Source organism: Ursus maritimus, unplaced genomic scaffold, assembly GCF_017311325.1.
Source record: "Ursus maritimus isolate PB19 unplaced genomic scaffold, ASM1731132v1 scaffold_32, whole genome shotgun sequence".
NCBI classification, from domain to species: domain Eukaryota; kingdom Metazoa; phylum Chordata; class Mammalia; order Carnivora; family Ursidae; genus Ursus; species Ursus maritimus.
This window is the reverse complement of record NW_024425786.1, coordinates 25229838-25257486: the sequence shown is the minus strand read 5'-3', so window position 1 is coordinate 25257486 and position 27649 is coordinate 25229838. Positions and strand designations below refer to the sequence as shown.

The 27649-nt window shown below is 46.3% G+C and overlaps 1 protein-coding gene across 1 annotated transcript in view; it reads left to right on the top strand.

Moving 5' to 3' along the window:
* CSMD2 (CUB and Sushi multiple domains 2) overlaps window positions 1–27649 on the top strand; it is a 567391-nt gene that overhangs the window by 379696 nt on the left and 160046 nt on the right. Inside the window, exons 17-24 of the mRNA XM_040619227.1 lie at window positions 563–750; window positions 1474–1662; window positions 1884–2000; window positions 8566–8781; window positions 10185–10373; window positions 15055–15224; window positions 24328–24484; window positions 26228–26419. Of these exons, the coding sequence (XP_040475161.1) occupies window positions 563–750; window positions 1474–1662; window positions 1884–2000; window positions 8566–8781; window positions 10185–10373; window positions 15055–15224; window positions 24328–24484; window positions 26228–26419 (1418 nt within the window). The remainder of the gene's footprint in view (window positions 1–562; window positions 751–1473; window positions 1663–1883; window positions 2001–8565; window positions 8782–10184; window positions 10374–15054; window positions 15225–24327; window positions 24485–26227; window positions 26420–27649) is intronic.

Here is a 27649-nt window from a genome sequence, read left to right as displayed (position 1 = left end):
GTGGGGAAAGGAGCCACCCAGATATGAACAGAAACTTCTTCCAGATAAAGCATCCATGGCCTAGAATAGTGCTGCTCAAACTTTTCCGTGAGAGTCCGATAGTAAATATTTTAGGTTTTGTAGGCCACTTGTGGTTATCTGTTGCATATTTTTTGCTCTTTAAAAACATACCCCTTATAAATGTTAAAAACCATTCTTAGCTCTTAAGCCATACAAAAACCGCTATAGAACAGATTTGGCCCTGGGCTATAGTTTACTGAATTCTGGCCTAGAACATTCTGACCCCCCATGAGGCTAGTCATTGTGCCTCTAAGTCTTAAGATGAGTCTTGGCCCAGGCCACAGGGAGGACTGAGAGAGTGCCCAGCCGTGGAAGGAGGGGGAGGGGCTAAATGTGGAGAAGGCCCTTCCCTATCACTAGCGAATGTGTGCAAATTGTGTGAAAGTGTCCCAGCCTGCCAGAATTGGTTGTTCTGAAGCCCTGGGTCAGGCAGGGCCTTTTGTCATTTGCAAATTAATAAGCCTCAGGTTTCTCTAGAAATCTACATTCCTATCTTTGGCAGATTTAAAACTGAGGTCAACTATGATACTCTGGAAGTTCGAGATGGACGGACATACTCAGCACCCTTGATCGGGGTTTACCATGGGACCCAGGTCCCCCAGTTCCTCATCAGCACCAGCAACTACCTCTACCTCCTCTTCTCCACCGACAAAAGTCACTCGGACATTGGCTTCCAGCTCCGCTATGAGAGTGAGTCTTGGCAGGGAGCCAGATGGCAGGGTGCAAGGACCCAGACTGTTGCAGCAGCGGGCCCCCAACTCGGCCCCATCCCCATGGCCTCCTCAGTTAGGCTGCGCTCCTGGGGGGCACTCCCCTACTCTCAGCATCTGTCAGAGCCCACAGGAGCTCAGAGGGGAGCCTTTGGAAACAGTGAAAGCTGATGACCTGCCCACCGCGAGGCCTCTTCTGCCTGCAGGTGATGGGGCACCGCCCGGCCGGGCGTTCTGGGGGCAGAGTGTTGGAGGATCCTGAGGTTGAAACGTGGTGGCATCTCCTGCTCACCCTCACTCCCCCCATCACCTTCTGCATCCGCCTCTGGTGCCTCAACCCTTCCATTCTTGGTAGACCAGTGTAGAAGTGATGGTTGAGAGCGCCATGAGGACACCCCACGTTCCTCCTCATGTCTGTATCCCTAAGACTTAGTGTGGTGTCTAAGCCACAGTGGAGGCTCCACTTATGTTAGCTGAATGAATGGATGGATGGACGAATACTATAATCAGCTTGTTTTCTCTGGCAGACAGGTCTTCAAATACCCTCTCAGCAGATATCGACAGCCACACTTGATACATGGGTGAATGACACCTTCGGCTTTCTGTAAATCAGGGTTCTCTCCGCCCTCCCTTTGTGAGCCAGTGGGGGTCCTTCTATGGTGATAGTCAGCTGTCTGTTCCAGATGTGGGCTCTCTTTTCCAGCTATAACCCTGCAGTCGGACCACTGTCTGGATCCAGGGATCCCCGTAAATGGGCAGCGCCATGGGAATGACTTCTACGTGGGTGCTCTAGTGACCTTCAGCTGTGACTCAGGCTACACGTTAAGTGATGGGGAGCCCCTGGAGTGTGAACCTAACTTCCAGTGGAGCCGGGCCCTGCCCAGCTGTGAAGGTGAGACACGCCCCGTTAGAGGGGGCTGGGGTAGTGGATGCGGTTCCTGCTGTGGAAGACCAGGACCTAGAAGGGGCACGGACTCGCCCACCTCAGTGAGGGTTGAGGCCTGGAAAGAGATGGTTCCCAGACTCCCAGGAGGATTGGCTGGGGCCGGGAGTATGGGGTTGGGGGGCATTCTGGGCCACTCCAGTCTTTCACCATTGTCTTTACTCCCATAGCACTCTGTGGTGGCTTCATTCAAGGCTCCAGTGGGACCATCTTGTCACCAGGGTTTCCTGACTTCTACCCCAACAACTTGAACTGCACCTGGATTATTGAAACATCCCATGGCAAGGGTGAGTGGTTAGGCCTGGAACAAGTATTGGGATATGACATGGTCAGGGCCCCATGTTCCTCAGGTCAAGGTGGCCTCAGTAGGGATCTCCTTATGTAGTGACCTCAGGGCTTAGTCTGAAATTTTCTCATCAATAGGAAAACTCCCGGAAGCTTCCCATCTCTTTGAATCACAGAATACATTCCATAAATATTTTTAAGAATCTAAAATCTTCAAGCTGGAAGAGATCATAGAGATTACCAGCTGTCAAACCCTACATAATGCAGGAATCTTCTCTAATCGCTCCCCACAAGATGGCACCACACCTTCTGCCTAAACACCCCCAGCAGTGGGAAGGTGACCAACCCATTCAGCAAATGGACACCTGCTGTCATTTTTTGATAGATCTGACCCCTCCTAATAGGCTGTTAGGTGTTCCTGAAAGTTTTTTCCTTGTTCTGTGTCCTGGACGAACATAGGATCCATCTGCCCCCTCTCCTCGTTCACCCTTCAGACACTGGTCCCATAAGCCTCTTCTTACATAGCTCAGTTGTTCCTCAGAGGCCATGTTTTCATATTCCTCACCAGGCTGGACTGTTACCTCAACTTCCCTAACAAGAATAATCTTCAGATATCCAAGTTCAAAGTAAGGGTGCTGGTTAGAAATAAACAGGAAATAATATAGTCTTTGATTCAACAAATATTAATTGAATAATACCACCCACGAGCAGACTCTGGGACTGGGAATAACCAGTAGCCAAGCACATTATGGCTTCTGTCCTCAGAAGCTTATTCTGAAGTTCATCCAGGGTCATGGTTCTCAACCCCTCCAGGCTGTAGCAAATGCGTTACTGCTCAGACTGCACTGTAGAGGTTTTGATTCTGCACGTTGGAGGTGGAAAACAGGCATCTTTGATTTTAGAACACTTCATTAGTAAATCTGATGCATGCCCTTGATAAGAACCTATGATCCAGGAGAATTAACATGTAGAAAAGCCAAGAAAAAATTTTGAAAGAAAGAGTAACTCTTCTAGATAGTAAAATATTATTGGCTAAAATAATTTTAACAATGTGGTATGAGTATTGGAGTGGACACACAAACCAGTGCAGGCGTACAAAGGCCCAGAAGTGGAGTCCTCTGTGTGTGTGTGTGATGAGAGACAGAGAGAGAGTGTACACGTGCACACGCATGCACACTCGTGTATGTGTGTGAGAGAGACAGTTTGTAGTGTATAATTAGAGTGTCATTTCCAATCCACTGAAGAGAGGATGGATTATTTAATAAATGGTTTTTAAACAGTAGACTTAAACACTTGGGAGAAAAAAGAAAAGAACCAAACAGACCTCATATATTTAACCACATAAATTCCAGTACTAGAAGAACAGGAAAATCTAACCTCAGTTGGGGATGTACTATAAAGAGTAATACTAAAAGCAGAATCCATAAAGGGAAAAACTGTAAGATTTGATTAAATAAAACTTTGAATGGATTTATGTAAAAAAAGCCATAAAAATTTCAGATAGTAAGTGAACAGAAGTCTTTTCAACATGTATAAGCAACGAAAGATTACCAACCTGATGCATGAAGAGCTCTTAAAAATCTTTAAGAAAAATATACCTGGTCTCTAGGCCTGTAAAATGAGCAAAGCTATAAACACTTCATAATAGAGGAAATAGAAATGGAAGGACATTGACCCCACTCATAATTAAAGAAATGCAAATTCAACCAGTAATGAAATATCATTTTTTTCAAGTCAGCAGACAAAATCATAACAGTGTGGGAGACAGTGTGAAGACACAAATACTCTTCTTCAACGCTGACATTGTATGAAGTGGTTGAAACTCTCTGGATGATGGTTCTGTGATGTGAACCAAAAGCCTTCAAAATATACATGCCTTTGGACCCAGCAGTTCCACTCCTGGGAATTTATCTGAAAAAAATAAGTACAACTGTACATCAAGATTCAGCTGTAAGGATGCTTCCTAAAACACTTTATTAATTGGAAGATGAGTTAGCTACTCAAATATCTATCAATCAGGAAATGTTAAATAAACACATAATGCCTGCATATAATGCAGCACTGTGCAGCTACTGAAAGGCGTAATGTGAGCGAATATTTAAAGACCTACAGGGGTAAGGGTGCCTGGGTGGCTTCGTCAGTTAAGCAACCAACTCTTGATTTCGGCTCAGGTCATGAGCTCAGGGTCATGGAATCAAGCCCCATGTTGGGCTCCCGGCTGAGCATGAGTCTGCTTAAGATTCTTTCCCTACCTCTGCCCCTCTCCCTTGCTCTCTCTCTCCGTCTCTCTAAAATAAATAATAGAATCTTTTAAAAAATAAAAAACAATAAAGATGTACAGGGGTAGTTGCAATATGTTGTGAAGTCAAAAGAGATGTTTCCCAAAAGAACATATTCAGTTTATAAAAAATAAACAAGGATATGTACGTAGAAAACTGTCTGAAAAGATATACCCCAAGATGTCTTATTTTTATCTTCTCACTTTTTTCTAGTTTTGAGCAATAAACATATATTACATGTAAACGATACTATTTGTGTAAAAAAAGAAAATTTGAAAGAAAAGTCACTTGAAGTCTCCCCCCATGTGTTTAAGTGCTTTCACTCTTGCCTTTAAGAGGCCTGAACTAACTGGGATAAAATGGCGTGGAGCTTCTTGGGAAGCTAGGACTCTCCAGGCAGTCAGGGTGAGGCCCAGTTGTCCCCTTCTCTGCACAGTGTCGTTTCTGAGGAGAGGAGGAATCAGGGCAGCATCCTTGTTCATCCTGCAGAGCTGTTTCCACCAAGTCTGGGCCAGAGTTGGCCATTGCAGGAGCCAGAAACTCCTCTGTGGCATCACGAGGGCGAGAAAGGCAGCCCCTCATGATCCTTAGAGGAACGACCCCCAGTAGTCATGATTTTCTTTCTGTCTGCCATCTGTAATCATAGGGGAGTATGTTTCTCTATGCCTTTCTATGTGTGTCTTTGCCTAGAACAATGCAATTAAATATTTACCAAATGCTTATTTTATACTTGCACTTACCCTAGGTGCTAGGAAAACCCACTGACACAAGCCACTCTAGCGTTGCCTGCCTTCAGGAAGTTTCTAGTCTAGTGGTAGAGATAGACCATCTAACGTACCATGGCCAAGAACAGGTAGAGGTGGCAAACATCTGGAGACCCGTCTAGGGCTTGGTTAGGTAGGTGTCCTGAAGTTGAAATTTAGGCCAGTCTTCAAGGATGAACAAGAATTAGCCAGGACGAAAGGTGTTCCAGGCAGAGAATCAACATGGGGTCACTGATGTATGACCAGGTCACTTCTTCCCTAGAACCATTTTTTTTTTATTATATTATGTTAGTCACCATACAGTACATCCCTAGTTTTCGATGTAAAGTTCCATGATTCGTTACTTGCGTATAACACCCAGTGTCCCCCTTAATTCCCTAGAACCATTTAAAGGCTTCACCAGACCTTTAGCGTAGAGCTCGAAATTGTAAAATAGCTGGCATGAGCCTATAGCCCTTGCTCACCTTTCTCAGCCTCCTTCTGAGCCCTGTAAACACTAAGTTCTAGCTCGTTGAAGCTCTCTCAGTTCCCAGAACTTCCCAGGCTTTCATTGTTCTCTAGAGCTTTGTGCGTTGGGATGCTGTTATTCTCTCTGGAACACTGTCTCCCCCTGCACCGTCTCCACACTCCCTCTTGTGTGGCCAGCTCTTCATCTTCTGAACTCCTCTAATGAGCCTTCCCGACCCCTTCTCCCCAGCCCTGGGTGTGAGTTGGGTTCCCCTCCGTGGGCTCCCACATGATCCTGGCCTTCCTGCTCCCCCCACACAGACTCTAAGCTCTTTGAGAGACATGTCTGCCTTGTTTCCTGCAGCTTCCCCAGGTTCTGGCTCTATGCCTGACACATAAGGAACTCAAGAAATATTTATATGAATTGAATTAAACTGAACCCAGACCCTTCTCCAGAGGGCAGTGCCTGTAAGAGTAGCTCAGGTTAACAGATCCATTAGGCTACTGACTCTGATTGATCCCCAGCAGGCAGAGGAACAGCTGGGGAAACTCAAAACTCTGTAAAATTCAGAATTACTCAACTTCCCAGCCAAAGGGAATGGCCAATTCAGGAGTCCAAAGAATGTGCCCTTGCTGAGACCCCAGAACTGACATTTTTTCAAGCCCTAAGTCTTCCTGGGAGTTAAGACAAGCCGAGCAAAAAGAATGCCTACTGTGTGCCAGACACCATGCTGCGGGCTTGCATCTGCTATCCCAATTGTTCCTCGCTCCAAGAACTAAATGTTACCTATGAGAAGATGTTATCATTCCCATGTTACGGTGGAAGAAACTAGAACTCAGGACACACTGAGCAACTTCACCCCAGACCCTTCAGCTGGTAGACGGGCTGTTGACCCAGGTCTGTGTCCCCTCCCTACCAAAGCCCAGGCCTTTTCCTCAGCTCTGAATTCTGCTTGGCGTGGTGTCCACATCCTTCATAGGATTCGGCATGGCCACTGCAGCAAAGTATTGGTTTGTGTGTGCGTCTGTCACACCAAATCTGGATTCAGACTCCGGCATGGAGCATCTCTATCTCTGTGACAATGTCTTCATTTTCTCACAATGGCCAAAAGAGCCCCAAGCAATCAGCACAGCTCGGAAACCCAGGGGCTTCATCTCAGTTGTTTACTCATCCTTAGAATGCCAGCCAAATGTTTCCTCCTATGGAGGGGCTGTGTTCACATGCTAAAGGATGGAGTGTGAGGCTTAGTGCTTCATCAACTTCAGTTCCCCATCCTGTGTCTGATCCACTTTCCACCCAACCCGAGTTCTAGCCAGGAGCGAAAGGACGTATACTCCACTGATCCTTTTCCCAAGCTCTGTAGCCTGAGAATGGTTTCTTGCGTGCACCTGTGTTTATCTGTCGGGAGGATAGGATACATGTAGGCACACATACCTGTGCGTCCCCAAAATGCTCACACCCCTCCTGTCAAAGACTGTGACCCTGTGAAGTCTTCCAAACCCTCCAGGCATAGTTGTCACTCTTTTGTGCCCCCACTCTCTCACTATGGATGTGTCTGTCTCCTCCGCTAAACTGGGAGATATTTCTCACTGCTTAGCCCAGGCCTAGCACTTAGTAGGTGCTTGGGATCTGTTCCTTTGAGGAAGCAGATCAAGAGATGCATCCCAGTTGCCTGGGCACAGGGCATTTACAAGCTGCATGCCTGGTTCCACCACCTCTATGGGGTTCTGTTTCCCCTACCCCCACCCATAGAATCCCAAATACTCTGGGATCATCGCGTTCTATCCACCGAGAAGCAGGACTATGAAATCATCTAAAATATTTTAGCATTGAGAGCTTGGATCCAACCATCCTTTATCAAAAACTTGTCAGCAATTATCTAGAGAAGTATTCCTCAAACTTTATGTGCCTCCAGATCTCTTGGGGATCTCGTTAGCATGCAGATTCTGATTCGGAAGGTCTGTGACAGAGGCTGGGATTCTGCATTTCTAACAAGCTCGCCGGCGATGCCCATGCTGCTGGTCCATGGACTTTGAATAGCAAGTGGACCCAGCCCCCTAGTCTAGCCAAGCACCTGCCCTTAGCACGTCCACGGCGTATATTCCCGTGGGCATGCTGACGTGTGGATGGCCGTGCATTTACACATACGCCCAAACACAGACTGCCATCTGGATGAGTCCAAAAGTTGCTTTGGGTGTGAAGATCCTGTCACCCCATCTTTCTCACCACCTGACCCATCTCACCACCTGGCCACACCTCCTGCCTTGTTCTCTCTCCTCAGCGTGAGAAGCAGTGTTGTGGAGCAGTTTATTATGCAACCCTGCAGTCAGACTGCACCCAGATCCCAGCTCTGCCACCTGCTAGCTGGGTGACCCTGGACAAGTGACTTTATCTCTTTGTACCCCAGTTTCCTCAGGTGCAAAATGAAGATGAGGATTGTTGTACCAATGTCATAGAGTTATGGGTGGGATTAAATGAGTTTTCAGATCTTCTCTTCCAGTCGATAGGGGCCAACTACAGGGCAACTAAAACTAAACACATGACGTAGTGACACGCAGATACTTAGTGCGGAAATGTTAGTGAATATTACTGCTTTTGTTTAGTACTTGCCATTCTGCCCCCAGCACATTCTGAACTACGTTCAGTAGAGCATTTGTCACTCTGAACTGTAGCTATTTGTTGAATGTCTTGTATATCCCCTGGCTCCTCCCTGGCCCTGGACCTAGTCCGGAGGAAGCACGCATCAAATATACAATTGCTTGTTGAGAAATGAATGAGTGAATCCATGAATGAATGAAAGGCTACACAGCATTCTTTTGGACCTAGCCATAAATCTTTCAGATTTGACAACCATAAAGCGGTTGTCCTTCTCCCTGACCTGTGGACAAATGGCATATTCCAGATCATTCAAGCACATTCATTCCAGTTCACCCGCATGTGTCTTATCAGTGCACGCTCGCACCCCTACCCACTGATAGACATCCACAAGTTGGAAATGTTCGTGCAGATTCCATCTCGCACAGGGCTGCTGCCACCATCTCAGTTTGTCACCTGGAGCCTTCCGGTCTCTTGGCAGGTGTGTTCTTTACATTCCACACCTTCCACCTGGAGAGCGGCCACGACTACCTCCTCATCACCGAGAACGGCAGCTTCTCACAGCCCCTGAGACAGCTGACTGGCTCGCGGTTGCCGGCCCCCATCAGTGCCGGACTCTATGGCAACTTCACCGCCCAGGTCCGCTTCATTTCCGATTTTTCCATGTCCTACGAAGGATTCAACATCACCTTCGCAGGTAAAGCATGTCGGTGTCCCCTGGGGGGAAAAGATGGCGGAACATTCTGTCTCTCCCTCTGCTGCCAGCCTCTGGTCTTCCCAGCAGATGGAAATTGATCCACTTTCCAGTCTCTGGGAGAATGACCTCACCACTGCAGCAAAAGATACGTGGGTTAGACACAAGGAGAACCTCCCCATAATGGTCTAGGAAGTAGGTTTGGGGGGAATCGTCTTCCCTGAAGGTGTTTAAGACCCACTCTGAAAATCACCTACCCAACTGGTTGGATTAAGACGTCCCCTCCTGCCCTAGTGATTCCTGATTCTTCTGCTGATTTCACTTCCACTGTTTCATGACCCCAGCAATTAAAAAAAAAAAAAAAGAGTAAGAGGGGGATTTGAAATGAATATATTGGAGTATTTGAGTCTCATTTGGGGACTTCCTCACCAATGCTAATTTAGTAGTAATAGATTTATCTCTGTGTTTAGGAATCCCGAGAAGCTCTTTAATTCGTCATTCCGAAAGAAAAATGGACCCTTCACTGCTCTGGTCCTAAGTACCCCCACCACTCTTATCCCATTGCTTCCCAGAGTCTCCCTTCTTGTCCCACGGATTCCCCCAGGATGGGCAAGAGATAGCTGGCCTCTAGGAACTGGGATGTGGCCCAGCTCAGCCCCACACTGTCCTTCCAGCAGAAGCCACCAGCCATGTGCCTGGGTGGTTCTGGCCTGTGGGACATATCCAGCCACTGTGCCTCATCCCATCTGAGGGACCCTCCTTCTCTTTACCACGTAGAGCCCTAGGGCACTGTGTCCCAGAAGGCAGATACCCTTGGGGACAATGGAAACTGTCGCTTCTGTGCCATCTCTAGAGGTATGGGGCAGATCCCAGGCTGACAAATGCCACCCCGTCATGCTTGCCATCTGCCTCAAGCGCCAGCATTGCCGAGACATAGCTTTGACTGAAGCATTCAGATTCTTTCTTCCGATGGAAGTTGCCCTCGGCTGGGTCATACGTGCTGACCTTCTAGAACCAAGCTGATTGAATTTATCTGGGTCAATGCCTAGGGAGAGAGAGGCAGGAGAGACTTTGAGCCCTGAGGCTTGGGGTTAATAGGGGGATGAAGGGACAGAGGAGGGAAAGGTCAAGGATCCTCATAAATGCTCCCAGGAAGCATGCTTCCAGAAACGCCTGTCCTCTCTCTGCTTGCAGTGGCGAGGCGTCCCCACCGCCCGAAGCGTGATGTTACTCACCTCGCTGTATGTCTCTCTGCCTCTGTTCTTCTTAGGATCCTTCTTCCTTTCTCTTTACCTTCTGTGGATCAGTGTGTGTGTATTCTGACCTCTGTCTTTATCTCTGGCCCTTTTCTCCCTGGTGTTTGTATGTTTCATATTCTGACCCTAGCTCTCCTGCTGCTTTTCCAGAATATGACTTGGAGCCCTGTGAGGAGCCTGAGGTCCCAGCCTACAGCATCCGGAAGGGCTTACAGTTCAGCGTAGGCGACACCTTGACCTTCTCCTGCTTCCCCGGGTACCGTCTGGAGGGCACGGCCCGCATCACGTGCCTGGGGGGCAGACGGCGCCTGTGGAGTTCGCCTCTGCCAAGGTGTGTTGGTAGGTGGTCACGTGCTTTCATTTTGCTTCACTAATGGGGTGGGCCAAACGTTAGTCAGTTGCTGTGAGGTAGTGAAACACACATGGACCAAGAGGCCTGGGTTTGGGGACTGCCTTAGCACACACTTGCCCGCAGTGAGACCTTGGGTGAGAGGCCTAACCTCCTTGCCAGGCTCTGATGAAGGCTGTTCAGAGCTCCGGGCCCCATGGGTGGGGGGAGGTAGAGTGACATCCCAGGGAGTGGGGACAGTTGCGGGCCAGCCCTCATTTATAAGGTTGTTGGCTCTGCTCACTCAGGACTCAGCACAGGGCCGATGGAACACAGGCTGGTTAGTGCTTGCTGTTAGCATGGTACTCGCACTTACAGTGAAATCTTGCATAAGACCCCAATATGCCAGAGAGCTAGAAGCAGCGCTGCACTGACTGAAGCAGTGGCCGTGAGGTCAGCCCAGCTGGAGGCATCTCCGTGGAGCCCGCAGCTCGGTGGAGGACAGTTGTAAACAGGCTGGCAAGATGGGCCTGGCTGGGGCTGCGCAGTCACACAGGGTCAAGGTCGGGTCTCTGCTCAGCCACTTACCAGCTGTTAGAATCTCGGGCAGGCCACCAAACCCCCTCAGCCCCAGAGACGAGACTGTGTAAGTCACAGGCTTCATTCCAGATTAGATGACATAATCTCCATAAACCCCTGGGCTGCCGTATAATGGTCACCATTTTGCCAGTAAGCTTTTTATTGTTATTTATCAATAACCAATAACTTTTTACAGTCTCAGAGGGCACACATTAAGACAAATATGTGCAGAATTCCATTTTGACCAGTTAAATCATCCCAAAGTTTGTCCTTTCTCCCGTAACCATCCCCCAGAGCCTCCACCCACCCTGACCCAGACGCACATTCTGACCTACATGTTCCCTCATGTAGGTTCAGTGTCTGTCTGGCCCCCCGCAGCTCTTTCCTTCTCCAGGAAAACATCCTCAGCTAAGTAGTTCTGGGGGAAATTTTTCTTGAATGGGATTATCCAGGACCGCAGATGCACACACTCCTTAAGCTCTTGCCTCATTGATCTCATTACATAAACTCATTCTTTAACTTATTATTCCAATTACTGTGTGTTCATGACACCTCACAACATTTTCATTATTACATTTGTCTTCTGTTTCGTGTGTTATTAATAATGCACAGCAATTATAATCACCTCTAATTACCACCAGCCCTGCAACAGAGCCTCAGGCTAGAGGTTTCATGGGAATGCCCACCCTGGGGACGCTCCCGGTTGCCACAGGCACTGTGGGTGTAAATTGGATGTCTTAGCCCGCACCGCGTTACCAGGAAACATTCCCAGCTGTGAAGAAGATGAACAGCCCTGGGCTCTAATTCATGGTGTGACCTGACCTCAGGGGCCCCTGGACTCGATGTGAAAGAGACAGCCCTGACTCCAAGGGCCCCGGTCTGCAGAAGGAGACATGGCCCTGTCCTTGGGAGCCCCGGTGTGATGGAGAAGAGTGAACCCTCTGCCTCCAGAGCCCCAGACTGATGGATAAGACACAGCCCCTGCCCTTAACGAGACCTCTTCTGATGGAGATGACAGAAGTCACAGACGCCCCAGTCAGTGGCAGGACTTTCCTGTGCATATGACTGTTTGTTTCTCTGGAACATTTATTTGTTTCCATTGATGCTTGTGTTTAGCTTTCAGTGCATCTGCTCAGCTCCCCTGTTACTTTGGAAACTCTCCCGGAAGCAAGTGTCATGTCCCTCTACCTTCCTGTACCTTCCCTGGTGCCTGAGACAAAGGCCCTGGCAGGGAGTCAGGCCCTGGTGATCGGCCAAGGACTGGCCCCATCTGAAGCTACCAGCTCTGTGTCTCTCCTCATCAAGGTGTCGGGCTGTGGGGGAGAGGATACTGGGGCAGTGGTGACCACAGAGCTATCATGCAGGAAGCCAAGGCCAGGGAAGGTGTCCAATAACATGCCAAAGCCATGCTTCATTTGGCTTAAGCCAAATTTAGGAACGAGGCAGAGGGCAAGAGGCATCAGGACTAGTGAGGGTGCTGTGAACAATGGGCAGCTAATGCATACTTCTAAGAAGTTCCTCAGGCTTTCCACCAGCCCCAGAGCACAGGCATTTAGGGCTCCAGATGGAATCAGGTAAGCTGCATAGATTCACCTGAGATAGATGGGGAAAGAGAGGAGAGATAACGCTTGTTGAGAGCCTACTATATGCTAACCACTTCCCACATGCTCACTTGTTTTATCACAAAATCTCATGCATTTATTCTCTGTAGTCTTATATGGATGCTATTATTGCCCAGGTAAAGGCAGATGAAGAGACCAAGGTCTGAGTGTTGATATAACTCAGCTGTCTGACTCCAAAGTCCATGCTCATCCTACTGCTCCCCATGCCTCTCCCTAGATGGAGGGGAATAGTGTGTGACTCCAGAAATAATGCAGAGCTGCTTCAGGGTGCTGCCCACGTGACACGACTGGGTAATACATGTGCACAGCCCTCAGCACCCCCTCCCCAAATCCCCACCCTCGTCTCCAGGCCCCCAGAAAATGCCCACAGGGCTCCTGTCCACAGTTACCACTTTAGTCGTATGCCCCAGTTCAGCATATTCGTTATGCACATTTGGACACTTTGCAGACAGGCTTTAAGACAAATGATAACCACCTTGGTCAGTGCAGGCCGCTATAGGAAAATACCGTGGGTGGCTTAAACACCAGATATTTATTTCTCATGGCTCTGGAGCCAAGCAGTCCAAGATCAGCGTGCCCGCGGATTCAGTGTCTAGTTAAGTTCCTCTCCTAGCCTGAAGATGGCAGTCTTCTTGCTGTCCTTACAAGGCAGAGAGGGCTCTGGTCAGTTCCCCAGCTTGTGGGGTCACTAACCCTAATTACCTGCCAAGGGCCCACCTTGGAATACCATCACACTGAAGATTAGGGCTTCAATGTATGGATTTGGCTTGAGGCCACGAACATTCAGTATGTAGGAATGGCTTATGTAAACTAGGAGAGTGAAGCTGTCCTGAACTGGACAGAGCCCAGGGAATGGGCCTATTGAAAAAGCAAGGACTTGTCCTGGGACACGGACACTGCCTTCGAAGGTCTAAGGAGCAGCCTTGGGGACAAGAGAACACACAAGGGTATAACTAAGACCACGAGAGGCTCAACTCTGAATGTTCCTATATCACAAGCTCTATCTACACTGTCCTGACCTAGTACACTTCAGGCTTAGGACTATTAGTGCTAACTGTGTGCCCCATTGATTGACCTCAGGGCCCTTCCACCAATGACTGTGCCCAGAATAGGGACACCGAGGGTTGGTTTGGAGAAAGCAGACTTGCTACCATCAACCTCAGAGATTCAAGATGTGCTCCCAATTCCCCATATGTCCAGACAAGTAATGTGCCTGCCATCTGGACTTGTATTTTCATCCTTCTGGAACCTAATTATTTTTAGGACTGTGCATCTTCTGAGGTCTGTGTCCTCCATATTCATTCATTCACTCATTTCGCAAATATTTATTTTACAGACAATCTGGGCTAAGCCTTGGAAGTTTAGATTCATTAAGCATGACCCTAGCCCTCAAGTAACTCACATTTTGGGTGGGGATTTCAGGCAAGTAACAAGCAGTTGGGGTGCAATGTGACAGACCCTCTGATACCGGGGAGCACAGGGAGGGGCTTTACAACTATTAAAGACCCTAGAGGGACAGCTGTGGGGCTCTGCAGCCATGCCCGGCCACTGAGCTCCCTCCCGTCTCTCCTGCTCAGGCCCTACCCACCCAGGCACTGAGGGGGCTGGGGAGAGAGAACTAGCACCCAGCCCTAAAGGATCAACAGTGGAAGAGACAGAAATGTTAACAAATGGGTGAAATAAAATGTGATGACTGCTATAAATAAAAGTACAGGAACAATGGGGAAAGAAGAACTAATTCTGGAGGAGGAGAAAAAGATGTCAAGAGGAGGCTGTGAATTCATTAGCTGTTGAAAGAAACAGGGTTTCAGTGGGTCTGTGCTAAAAGTTTCCCCAAAGCCTCAGTGGCCTGAAATTCTAAGACCAGGAGGGTTGAATTCTCATCCACCTCCTCTTGGTAAATGGACAGACTTGATCTGAACTGCTAAGTACCAGATTCTTTACTTTTGAAATAAGGATGATAATTATGCCTGCCTTATGGGATTGGTTGTTGTGACTAATGACTGAAGTTTGGAAGATGCTAGCGATAATTATTCAACATTGACCCCTCTGAGTTTCTAGCCTCTGATACTGAAAGGATTCGTCTCTCCTCACTTGACCACCCCCATCCACCCCTGACATCCTCCTCAGTCATTCTGTTGCTATGATACTAGATGAACAGGTGTGGGGAAGGGCTGCCTCATGCCACTAAGAACGTACAGGATGCCTGGTGGGTTCATTTCTATTCCTGCAGAAGAGAGACAGACACACAGAACAAGAGAGATAAAGAAACAGGGCAAAACTACAGGTGGGCAGATATGTTAAAAAAAAAAAACAACAACTTTGATAAGCAGTCCTACAGACAGGCAAACGAATGGACAGACAACCAAGCATTTGGGCAGGCCGAAGAGCAAACAATGTGTCATCCTTGTAAGGTCCTCCAGCACTGTGAGTTGTTTTCCGGATGTAGCTGATAGGGGTTAACCGGTGATTATTGTGATTCTCTTTCCAGCTGAGTGTGGGAATTCAGTCACAGGCACTCAGGGCACATTGCTGTCCCCCAACTTTCCTGTGAACTACAATAACAACCACGAATGCATCTACTCCATCCAGACCCAGCCGGGGAAAGGCATTCAGCTTAAAGCCAGGACGTTTGAACTGTCAGAAGGAGATGTCCTCAAGGTAAAACCACTAGGTCTCACAGAGCGTGTCAGGGACAGTAGGCAACAGTGCCCTCAGCACCTAGTCATTTACTTCTGCGGGAATGACCCAAACTTTCATCTTCTCTCCTGAGTTCCAGGATATTGTCCTCACTCATCTGGAGGAAGATGGGAACCCAAAAGAGAAGGGTCTGTGAGGGTCTAAGAATTGGGCTTTCGAGTGTACTTCTGAACTGGCTAGTCTCAAATACATGTGTGGTAGAGAACAGGCTGACCGTGTGATAAATAATCATACATTCAGCTGGAGGGGCCAGTAGGTCAGGTTTTCCTTCATGAACTCTGACCGTCAAGCTGGATAGTGAAGAGCTCAAAGAATATGCATGTGCGTTTGTGTAGACACGTGTTCATGGAACTGGATCCTTTTATATGTACATTTCCACATGTGTGTGTATCTGAGTCTAGGTGCTGGCTTGGTTTGAGGGACCTGTGTGTGTGCATACGTGTCTCTGTGTCTCTTATGTGTGTGCGCACCTGGGGACATTTTGGGTATATGTTTCAGTAGACTAGTAGCTCGTTGTGCCGTGGCGATGGCCCATGTGTGGCAGCGGGGTTAAAGCAAGTGGATTCAAGTTACGTGTCAGGCAAAGAGGTGATGGGACTTGATTATAGAAAGGGGGTCGTTACAACACTGAGCACACCTATGATTTGCATGTCCTTGCATGTATGTGATTCGTGTGTATCTCCAGTAATATATGGTGTGTGAGTATGTGTGTAATCAAAGAGTGGACTCCGGAGAATTTATCAAAGAGCTTCCTCACTGAAATGGATTATAAGGAAAATCTCACAGAGTGTGTCCATTTTTATCCTATGCCAAGAAACTTTTTAGCTTATCCTAATACAGTTTTATTCCCTACAGCCCGAGAAGTCTTGACATTAGAAACAATCAGAGGTCACTCTTCTGAAAAACCCAAAGAGAAAGCATTAAATAATACCCATCCCTTAGGATTTTCTCTAGATATGATGAGTGTACTGTGCTTTTTATGCAGAGTTGCTATTCTTGACTCACTCTCTGGGGCATGTGTTCTCTGGGGGTGTGCGTGTGTGTGTGCATTTGGAAGGTGTTTCTCACTCTTACCTGATTATCCTTGAGCCCATGAGATGACTGGTTGGGACCGGATATACCTGAAATAGAAGAGAAATGGGAAGTGGCCGAGTGGGGATTCGGGCCCAATTACTGGCTTCTTCAGCTCTACTTTGCAACCTCTGAGCTCCCCAGACAGAAAAACAGTGAATCTCCTTTTAAGCAAGCAATAGACAAGACTTCATAATTTCCAAGGGCCATGTATTCAGGCAGCCCCCAGACCTCGCCTCTCTCCATCCATGTGTTCATCGTCCACACCAGAACCTCAGAGGATATAACCGGGGCCAGCCAGGCCAGAGTGACTTCCTGTCTCCAGTGCTGCAGATGGCTTTGATGAAATGCAGAGCACTTCTTGCATGAAGACTGTCATCAACCCTGCAGAAGAAGGAATTTTGGAGACATAACTTCTAAGTTTCAGGTTTTGAAGGGAGTATATAGTAGCAGTTCTGTGTGTCTGGCCTGATAGGACCGGGAGGGGCTCCTTGGCCGCCAGAGGTCACATGGAGCACGGCTGGTGCCTGAGCCTCTTCCGCATGGTGGTCTAGATTCAGAGACGCACCTAACACATAGTCAACAGGTGTGCACACCCAACTGCCCTGTCCAAGTCTGTCTCGGGATTAGGTGAGCAGCTCAAAAGACAGAAGAGAGACTTTCTGAGGCATTCAGGGTAAGAAGGGAAAGACTCGAGCCATAAAACCCAGGTCAGGGGTCAGGGAGGACTTGTGTAGGAGGCAGGACCCCAGGTAGTCCTGCAGGGTATGAATTCCTATATCTCCAGGGGATGTTCCCAGACTTCCCTGCCCAGCTGGCCCTACCACCCAGCCGTCTAATGGTGGGCTCCGCCTTCTTGTCAAAGAAGACCCTCTTTCTCCTGTGTCCAGACCTCTGTAGTGTCCTCCTCAGAAGGCTGTGCCTTGACCTGGCTGGAAGGCCACTCACGGGACCCCAGGACCCCAAGACTTCTATAGAACAGGGCCTGGGGAAGGGAGGGCAAGGCACCAGGGAGATGGGGTGGTTTCCTGGAACCCCTTCCTGTTCTAAGTCTTCTCCTCAGGGTGGAGAACCTGCGACATGAACAGGTGCAGAACTGTTTCAGAACTAAGAGAAACCCAAGGTTATGGCTCCCCAGGTAGGATTCAGAACAGCCCTGCAGCCACGTCAGCTGCCCGGCACTGCTGGGCCAGCGTGTCACTGTGCTCCGCCTTCACAAGAACGTGTGCGGGAGCTGCCCAGAGCAGTAGTAGGCTCCGAGGAGATCCGCCCTCGCCCTCACCTGCTAGAATTCACCCACCTACAAGAACACTGGTGGATTCCTAATCCTGAGGTCTCTCTTGTCCCTCCAAAGACACCCCAGTGCACACCTGAGCTCCTGACCAAGGAGACCTGTCACCTCCTCCACACCTTATTTATTGCCCAAGATACAATATTCCATGCATCTGACCACTCTCCAAACTTTCTACATAGTCTTGTATTTCTGACGCATGAAATGGCTCTTTGCTTGCATTTGTGACCCCTGATCCATTTAATAACTGAAAATTCCTTAAACCGCACCCCTACTCACACTTGAGCTTGTCTCCTAGAACTGATTCCTTTTATTTTGGCCCCCACCAAAATTTTGACCTGACATCAACAAGACAGGAAAGGCCTTTAAATTGCAATAGAATGGAAAGACGACTTCCAGCTCAAGAGGGCAAATGAAGCACATGGATATACATAATTACATCCTCTGCTGGTCCCCATTAAAATGACTGAAAGGATATAAAAGCGGAGGACTGTGGCCTCACGACCAGAAATTAGGCAGGGGTACCATTTACATATCACTTAAAGGAATTTTTGCCAAATGGAATATCCAAAAAAGAGTCCAGGTGGAGAAAGGGCCTAATCAAACTATGATTCACGTAAGCGAAGTGAAATCCTGACTGTGGATGAAGTGCTAGAAACCAGAAGGAAAAACACATCTCCAGCCACCTAGCTCAGAGCAGCAGAGCCTGGAGCCGAGGACACGCCATGGCACTGCTGGCAGGGACCAGATGTCCACACCACTGGCCCCTCTGGAATTGTACTAGGTCTGAGAGACCACGCAGAGCCACCATTCCTTCTCGGCGGGACATTCTGGGCTTCATGTGGCTTTTGTTGGCAAGCCAGGTGAAGTAAGGTAATGCCATGGTTGGTGCCTAACAAGAGTGGTCAGGCTCATTAGGAAAGAGGTGCCACACTCACACACACACACACACACACACTTACTTCAGCACCAGGAGCACGGAAAGCTCCTTCTGTGGCCTCTTCTCATGTAATTCCTGCGCTCCCCTCGAGAGACCACTGGGCATTTCCATTCCTCTCTTTTATACAAATCCCTCTGTAATGGTGTGCTAACAAGAAAATTAACTGAATATGTGTAAATAGTCCATAGATCAGAAGAAGGGGACCTTTCTGAAGAGTTAGAGCTGATTGCCCCTCTGTAAGTGACGAAGAAGAAAGACTTTAAAAGCAGCTCCTACTTTGTATTCTTAACAGGATTTGGGAGAATCTTATATTTATGAAACAAAAATAGGCATTAATGAAAACAGAGCAATCTGAGATGAGGAAAGATTAAATAAAGATGAGAAACCTGATCCCCAATTAAAAAATGGGATGGGGGCACTGAGTGGAAGAAAGTAAAGCACAGGAAAATGAAATCAGTTTATTACAAGATGACTTTGAGAACTTCTCTCACACCTCATAAGGAAATTAAAAAAGAGGATTCTTTTATGTTAATAAAATGTACAATCAATCCACAGTCAAACTTTATGTGCCAAATAACATAGCATGAATAAATTAAATAAAAGCTGCTAGAAATGTAAAAAAGAATTTAATAAAGTTACAGTCATGGTGGAAGATTTCAATATACCTCTGTTAGTCTCTGATGCATCACCTAGGTTAAAAATAAATAAGGAGTTGGGTAGCATGAATTATATAACAATAAATCCAAAGGAAGTGGGAGAAGGAGGCTTTTTTAAAGGTAAAGTCAAAAATGACTGAAAAAATAGAACTAAAAAGCAATAGCGATTGTCAATAAAACCAACTGGTTCCTTGAAAAATAGCTAATAAAAAACACGAACCTTGCAGGGCTGATCAAGGAATAAAGAAGCCACCAATATATAATTTTAGGAACGGAAAAAGGAACATAGTTAGAGATGAAGTAGAGATTATGAAACAATCAAAATATTTAGGAACAACTATATAAGCTAGGAAATCTGAATGCTTTAGGTAAAATGGACATTTTGATAGATTAAAAAGTACTAATATCAAGAAAAGATAAAAATCTGAATAAACCAATACTTACTTAAAAATTTGGACATCCGCCCCCATATCCTGTCTCAAGGGCCCCGGGCATTGACTATTTTACAGGTAAACTAACAAAAGTTCAAGGAATAATTAATAATCCAATAATCAAACTGACTCAGAAAAGAGAAAAATTGGCATCTATCTCCTCACTCATTTTATTTAAATGAGGCAAGTAGAAATATTGATAGCAGACTGAAGAAGAGCCATAGAAGAACAAACTATTAGACCAGTCACGTATGATCATAGATCTAAACACCCTACATACAATGTCATATTCAATCTAGCTGTGTATGAAAGCAAAAGTGACCAAGCGGGATTGATTCCAGGAATGTGAGGGTGTGTCAATATTAGAAAAGCTCACAGTGTTACACAGTAAGCAAACCCTATGAAATTGACATTTTTGTAGGTCAAAATTGGTCCCATATCAGCAACTTCACGTGGTTCAACCTCATATCCTATAAACAGATCAGAGGCCAAAAATACGTAATCCTCCCAGTACATCCCAAAAGAGCACATGATGAAATTCAGTACTCATTCATGATTTTAAAATATCTCAAAACTGTGAAGGGAACTTTATTAATCTAATAGGGAAAAAAAAGTTCCTGCCAACACTTATAGCAAACATTATTCTTAATGACAGAACTTCCTGAGGATTTCCAGTAAAGTCAGGAGCAAGACCAGAGTTGTGCTATCTCCAGTAGTATTCGACATTGTGCTGCAGATTCAAGCCATCACAATCAGATCAGAGAAGGAACAGAGAAACTATAAAAATTAGAAAGGAATATATAAAATTGTCTCTTCTATTTAGAAAATACAGAAGAATTGATGGATTGACTATCAGAACCAAGAAGACAATTCAGGAAAGTGGCTGATGTGTCTACAACCAACCAAACATAATCAGAAAAGAAAAAAAAGATCTCATTCAGAGTAGAAGCAAAAACTATAAAACACCTAGGAATAAGTCTTAAAAATGTGCATAGTCTTTACTGAGAAAACTATGAAATTTTATTTTGAAGGACATATAATCGAAATGCAGGGAGGTTTCATATTCATGGATAAACAAAGGATATGAACAAGCAGTCCACATAAGAGGAAAGTAGAGTTACGGATAAACACATGAAAAGCTGCTCAACCTCGGTGATAATCAAAGACATACAAATTAAAACAAGATAACCATTTCACACCCATCAAATTGGGAAAAATTAGAATGCATGAAAATACCAAGTGTTGGCAAAGAGACAAAGCAATGAAAGCTGTCATACAGTGTCAGTGAGAGATTAAATTTGTATTACTCTTTGGAGAGCAATCTGGCAATATCTAACAAAATTGAGGATGCGCCTTCCCAGCAACCAGCTTCTCCATTCCAGGCATCTGCCCTAGAGAAACTCGAGCACGTGTACAAGCAGACATGTAGCAGCATCCCTGGGAGTGTTTGCATTGTTTGTAACTGTGTGGACAAAGCTGTCCTTAAGCCAGCCATCTCACTGAACTGTCATGTCAGATGTAACAGTACGTGTGCATCAAAGTATCAAGTTGTACACCTTAATTATATACAATTTCTATTTGTCAATTATACTGCAACAAAGATGAAGAAAATAAAAACATCTGAGAGAAACAAGAAGGTCAGGTGTAATGGACGTGTACAGATTCTTTCAGATTTGTCGGAGACCAGTCCATCCCCTGTATATAATGATGAACTGGACCATCAGAGCATTCTTATAGACAGGCAATATTCTGTGAGAAAATAAACGTACACAAAGGCCCAATTCCCAACTGCAATAAAAAATATAAGGATGCCCAAAAATAAATACAGAATTTTACTGAAAGGCATACAGAACAACTTGATTAAATGGAGCCAGATGCCATGTATATGAGTAAGAAGATTCAAAATCATGGAGGTGGACTTTTTCTCTTACTAACCCATAACCTATGATGTTAATCAGTCAGAATTACACAAGTTGTTTTGGGGTGTCGTCTTTTTTTGGGGGGGGGACAGGAGGTGTGGTGGTGGTGTTTTTTTTTTTTAATTTAAGAAAGTTCATCTTGAGTTTACCTAGAAGAATAAACATGGGAAAATAATTTTTTTAAGTTAAAAGAAGACAAATGAGAACGGACTTGCCCTACTAAATATTTAAGTATATGATAAAGCTATGGTAACTAAAATGGTGTGGGTCGTGCACAGGAAAAGACAAGTAGGTAGCACAATAGAAATAGAGTAGAATAGAAACGTGCCGGACAAAACCAAATGTGTATAACTATTTATGTGATAAAGGTGGATTTAAAACTGGTGGTGGATGGAATATTTACAGTGTTTGGTTAAATGGCTAATCAACCAAGGAGAAAAAAGCAGACTCTTATCTCCTATCATATGCCTTAATGAATTCCAGGTGGAGTTAAGGACAAAATACTAGAAGAAAACGTTGGTTTATTTAATTATTGTACTTTCATTGAATGCCTCTTATCTGCCTGGGCCCACATTTTGGACAATGATGTGTGAATAAGTATAGTGTGGGTTGGTTTAATTTTATGATGAAAATTCCTGCAGTTGTTTAAATGCTGTTGGGGAAAAATATTTAATGCTCCGAAAAAATGAACATTATATTAAGTGAAAGAGCAGGTTACCATATAGTATCTATAGTTGGATCTTGTTTTTGTAAAAGAAAGAAAGGAAGGAAGGAAGGAAGGAAGGAAGGAAGGAAGAAAGAAAGAAAGAAAGAAAGAAAGAAAGAAAGAAAGAAAGAAAGAAAGAAAGAAAAGAAAAAGAACGAAAGAAAAGCATGCATAGAACAAAGTCTGGGGAGATAGTCACCAAAATGTTGTGAGTGCTGAAAGTTGTTTTTATCTTCTGTGTGCTCTTCTGTTTTATGTTTTCTGCAATGAATGTTTTATCATAATGACACATTATGAACATTTTTGTCCTTAATGAGTTAGAATGAATTATGCTTGGAAATTAAGGAAATAATCCTGTTCCCATTATACTTTTATTAATTAACAGCAATCTCTTAACATCATCATATATCCAATGAATGTTCAAGTTTCCAATTATCTCATAAATGTCCTTATATTTTTTTTTAATTTATAGTTTATTTGAATCAGGATCCAAATAAGGCCCATACATTGGATTGGTTGTTTCATATGGTTTTTAAGCAGTAGGTTTCTGCCTCCATCTTTTTTTTCCCCTCCATCCCTTGTAATTTGTTTGTCGGGGAAGTCAGGTAACTTGCCCAGTGGAATTTTTCATATTCTGGGTTTTGTCGAACATATTTCCAGAGTATCATTTCATATATCGCTCTGTCCTCTGTATTTCCTATAAGTTAAAATTGGATCCAGTGACTTGATACAATTCAGGATTGATTTTTTTTTCTTTTTTTAGCAAAATGACTCCATGAGTAGTGGTGTTCATGATAGCTGGTTGTTTCTCTTATGTTTCTCTTATTTTGACATCAGCAAGTGTTGACGATTAATCCCTCGATCAATTAATTCCAATATGTGTTCATGGGTACAAATATTTTTATTTAGCAACTTGGATGCCCCAGTGGGCTAAACTCTTTGAACTGGTGTCGTCTCTCTGTCTGTTGGAACTCTAGAATTCTCTCCATCTATCAGTGGTATTGTACGTGGAATCAGGAAACAGACTTGAGGCTCCCAGGGGCCTGAACAAATCTCTGTAATATACAGCACTGTTAGCTTGAAGGATGGCTTCTTTTAGAAAGCTTTGCTTCATAAATAGTAGAATGGAAATATTGTTCCAATTTGCTGGCAGCTGGCACCACATCCTGAGCCATGCACAAATATTCATCACCCACCCATAGATCCCATCTTTGATATTTACCAGAGCACTAGGGGGGTCCTTCACTCAATCACAACTTCTGTTGTTATTTGTACAATTATCTGGAAAGGAGCAGCAACCTCAGAACCTGGGGAGCCAGTTCATTATTCTGATGATGGTTGTCTTTGCTAGTGCTCAGAAGTTCAGGGGACAGATGGGCGTCGGGGAAGCCAGATGCCTGCATGCTTCCACCCCTGGCAAGCCCAGCAGGCCCTTGCTGGAGCCCTCAATTTAGGAGGGAAGGGGCAGAGAATGAGCTTAGGGAAAGGAAAGGCACCATGACACGTGGGTCATTTTAACTCTGTGCTGCCAGATCCCAGGGGTCATGTCTAGAAGGGTAGTCAAGACAGGCCACTGCCACAGTGGGGTGGGGCTGGGCAGGACAGTTGTCTCGTCTGGAAGGACAGGACTGTTTAGCAGTGTAGAGATGTCGAATGCTTTCAGTGTGCCTGTCTGCAGGAACAGATGGCTTGGGCCTTTAGGCGGCCCCATCCTGGCCTCCCCAGATTCCTGAAGAGGAAGCCAGTGCCATCTGGGGGTTGGGGGGCAGAGCAGAGCTCCACTGGAAAAGTTAGAACAGCAACCAGTTTCTAGAGGCTGGATTCACACTGAGACGGGCTGAGCACAGAATGGCACTGAGGTGAGACGAGAGGGGCTGATGACTCCCTCCATTGCTAGCTCCCTGTGCCATCTTCCCTGCGTCTGATGCTCATGACCCCTCCAAAGTTGGGCTTGGTGCTGAAGTCTGGGAATGCAGGCTATGGGATGAGAAACTGTTGTTCAAAATAAGGCCATGCTGACATCAGGTTTGGGGTCCTCTCGTACATCCAGGTCTATGACGGCAACAACAACTCTGCCCGTTTGCTGGGGGTGTTCAGCCGTTCAGAGATGATGGGGGTGACTTTGAACAGCACATCCAGCAGTCTGTGGCTTGATTTCATCACTGACGCCGAAAACACCAGCAAGGGCTTTGAGCTGCAGTTTTCCAGTAAGTCCTTCTTGCATTGCAGTGGACTATAAGTCAGGCTTTCCCTGGTCCCCCAAACAGGGAGGTCGGGCTCCGGGACATCCCTCCTCATTTAGAAGGTTCTGTTTTCTCTGACTGGGACATGCTGAGTGGACTGTTCCTCTAAGACCTTGTGCCTGTGCTCTGGGTAAGCAGTCACTTGACATCTACTCTAAGTTTTGCATCTGTGGATAACTGAGAGTCACACATACCTGTTACTCACTAATACTTCCAAAATACAAACGCCAAGGCTTTTAACTAAAGCAACCAAACAAAACCTTTCCTAATCACAGCATTTATAAAATAAGGTTCGGCTACAGCCAGATGCAAAACGTGAAAACACTAATGTATAATTATGTTCTTTTGCACTACTCCCTAAAGATTTCAGTCGTGGTCTTAGCTTTGACTTTTACTCCCGAGATTTCAAAAACAGAAAGTACCCAGGTTTGTACGCAGCCCTGGGGTACTTGGGATTACATGCCCACACCTGGGCTTCACGGCCCTTGTGTTCATTGATTTGAGCTCCTGTACTTGCCTAGGAGATGCCAAGAAATGTGCTTTTCTAGGTTATTTTAAAATGCAGTGAGTATCCATCAGCTGATAAATGAATAAACAAAATGTGATGTATCCAGCCATACAGTGGAATTTACTCATCTGTCAAAAAGGAATGAAGGGCTGATTCACACGACACCATGGATGAACCTTGAAAACACTGTGAAGTGAAGGAAGCCAGTCACAAAGGCCACATGTTATACGATCTGTTTATACGAACTGTCCGGGGCAGGCGCATCCATAGAGACAGAGAGGAAATTGGTGGTTGCCAAGGGCAAAGGGGGATATGTATAGGGTTTCTCCAGAAGTGATGAAAAGACCCTAAGGTTGGTTGTGATGATAGTTGCACCCCTCCGCGAATATACTAAGAGACAGTGCATCAAACACTGCAGATGGGCGAGTGTTCGGTATGTGAAGTATATCTCAGTAAAGCTGTTAGAAAACCAGTGAATCCACCCAAGATTCCTCTTGCCTAGGCTCCAGGGCATCTGGCCTAGGGCTCTGGGCCTGGTACAGCAGGCATATCAGGGAAGAGGATTGAATAAAGTCACATGCGAATTCCATCCCCATCGTCTGAGAACGTGTGACTTTGGAACCATTTATTGAACCAGGCCAGTGTTCTCGGTTGTACAACGCAGGTCATCACCCCTCCCTGCAAGACCCCTGTGGATAATGAGTGTGAAGCGCCGTAGAGCAGGTGCTTCGTAGAGACGGTCTGCATAAGCCTTCTCCAGCCTTTCTCAATAGACTGTATTTAAACAGAACGTAATTGAACTTTGAAACATGCATTTGAAGTGACGTTTCCCTATTACATGATCCCATCGGAAGGTCTCAGGGAGCCAAATGGAAAGAGCAGCCCTGCTAACAAAATGCTCTGGGGGTCAAACAAAGGAAATAGAAAACCCAGACCCTATGTCTGAAAACTATTAAAAGCTGTCCTGGGAGAAAGAGCTGAAGCCATTTCCACGCAGCAGCAGAGAGCGAATCCTGCACGCTGCACCTCTCCTGAGTAGAGCCGCATGGGTCCCCCAAGCAGTGAGGCCGGTGGAAGCCAGGGGCACATGCCTGCTGGCTTCCGTGAGGACATGGCCTTCACCTTGAGGGAGGGAGGGAGGGACGTGTGGCTTCTGCCATGCCAGGTCTCACTTACGCTCTCTCTCCTCTCTTGAGCAGGTTTTGAACTCATCAAGTGTGAGGATCCTGGAACCCCCCAGTTTGGCTACAAGGTTCATGACGGAGGCCATTTTGCAGGAAGCTCTGTGTCCTTCAGCTGTGACCCTGGATACAGCCTGCGGGGCAGTGAGGAGCTGCTGTGTCTGAGTGGGGAGCGCAGGACCTGGGACCGGCCTCTCCCCACCTGTGTCGGTAGGAGGCCTCTTGCTCTTTGAGTGACCACTCAGGCCCCACCAGTCCCAGGCTCCCAGCTCTGGTCTCGCGAAGGCTCTCCCGTTGGACCCCACGCTCCAGCACCTTGGGACTGCCTAACTGGACTGAGTGCCTGTTCACAGGAGCCAACCCTCGCCCTGCCCCCCTTCTCCATTCCCTCACTTTCACACTTCATTACGCCCGTGCAGCAGCACACTCAGGCGGGGGGCTTGCCACGGTCACACGTTGAGCCAAGTGGGACCACAGCCAAGTCAGGCCCTCGGAATTGTAATGCTGGCGGCAGAGAAGGGGGGTGGAGGGCATCAAGTAGGAAGAGATGGAGCATTTGCCTGGGTTCCAAGGGTTCCTGCAATACCCAGACTCAAACAGGCCTCATACTCACTCTGGGCCTCCATTTCCCCATAGGCAAAATGGGGCTTATGCTCCCTTTTCTGGGAGAAGTTGGAAGAAAGAGTAAGATAATGAGCTAGCAACTATCTCATTCTTGAGAAAGAATATAATAATGAACCAGCACCTTCTTAAGCCTGTGGTGCTCCCAGAATGTCAGCAGAGGCTCTCTCTAAGCTTTCTCCATGTGTCGTAGGACAAGAGAAGCCTGGTCCAAGGCAGAACCTGTCATTTAGTCGGTCTGGCCTTTTCCTCTCTCATCACCCACCTCACTGCACCTGTTATCCTCACTGCTGATCAAGATTCCCACTACACTACTTTGTCCTGCTTCCCCATCCCCGAACACCAGGCCTTTCCCTCCATCCCCTTCCTCTGGTGCCACAATCTCAGTGTGTCTGTGCAGCACCAGCTAATCTTATAAGAACAAAACATCCACTGGGAAAACTTTTAAGTACCTACCAAGCGCCACACACCAGAATTGGTGCAGTTATGTGTTTGGGTATGTGCAGAAGCAGAGAAAAAAAAATTTTTTTAAAAAGGAAGAATAAAGCATTTTCCCCTGCCCTTGGGGAGCCTATGGCCTAGCAAGGCAAATAGACACATAAACAGATAATTATAATACAAGATAAGCGCTGTGCGAAGAGTTATGGGCAAAGTGTTGGAGAAGTACGAGGAAGTTTTGCACAGACTTGAAAGGATGGGTAAGAATTCTCCAGCAGGACGGGTGGATAGGGGCTGGGCTTCTAGCCTGAGCATGCATGAGGGCTGGAGGGGTGAACAAGCATGGTGGGCAGTGGTAATGGCCAATATTCTTTTCCCGTA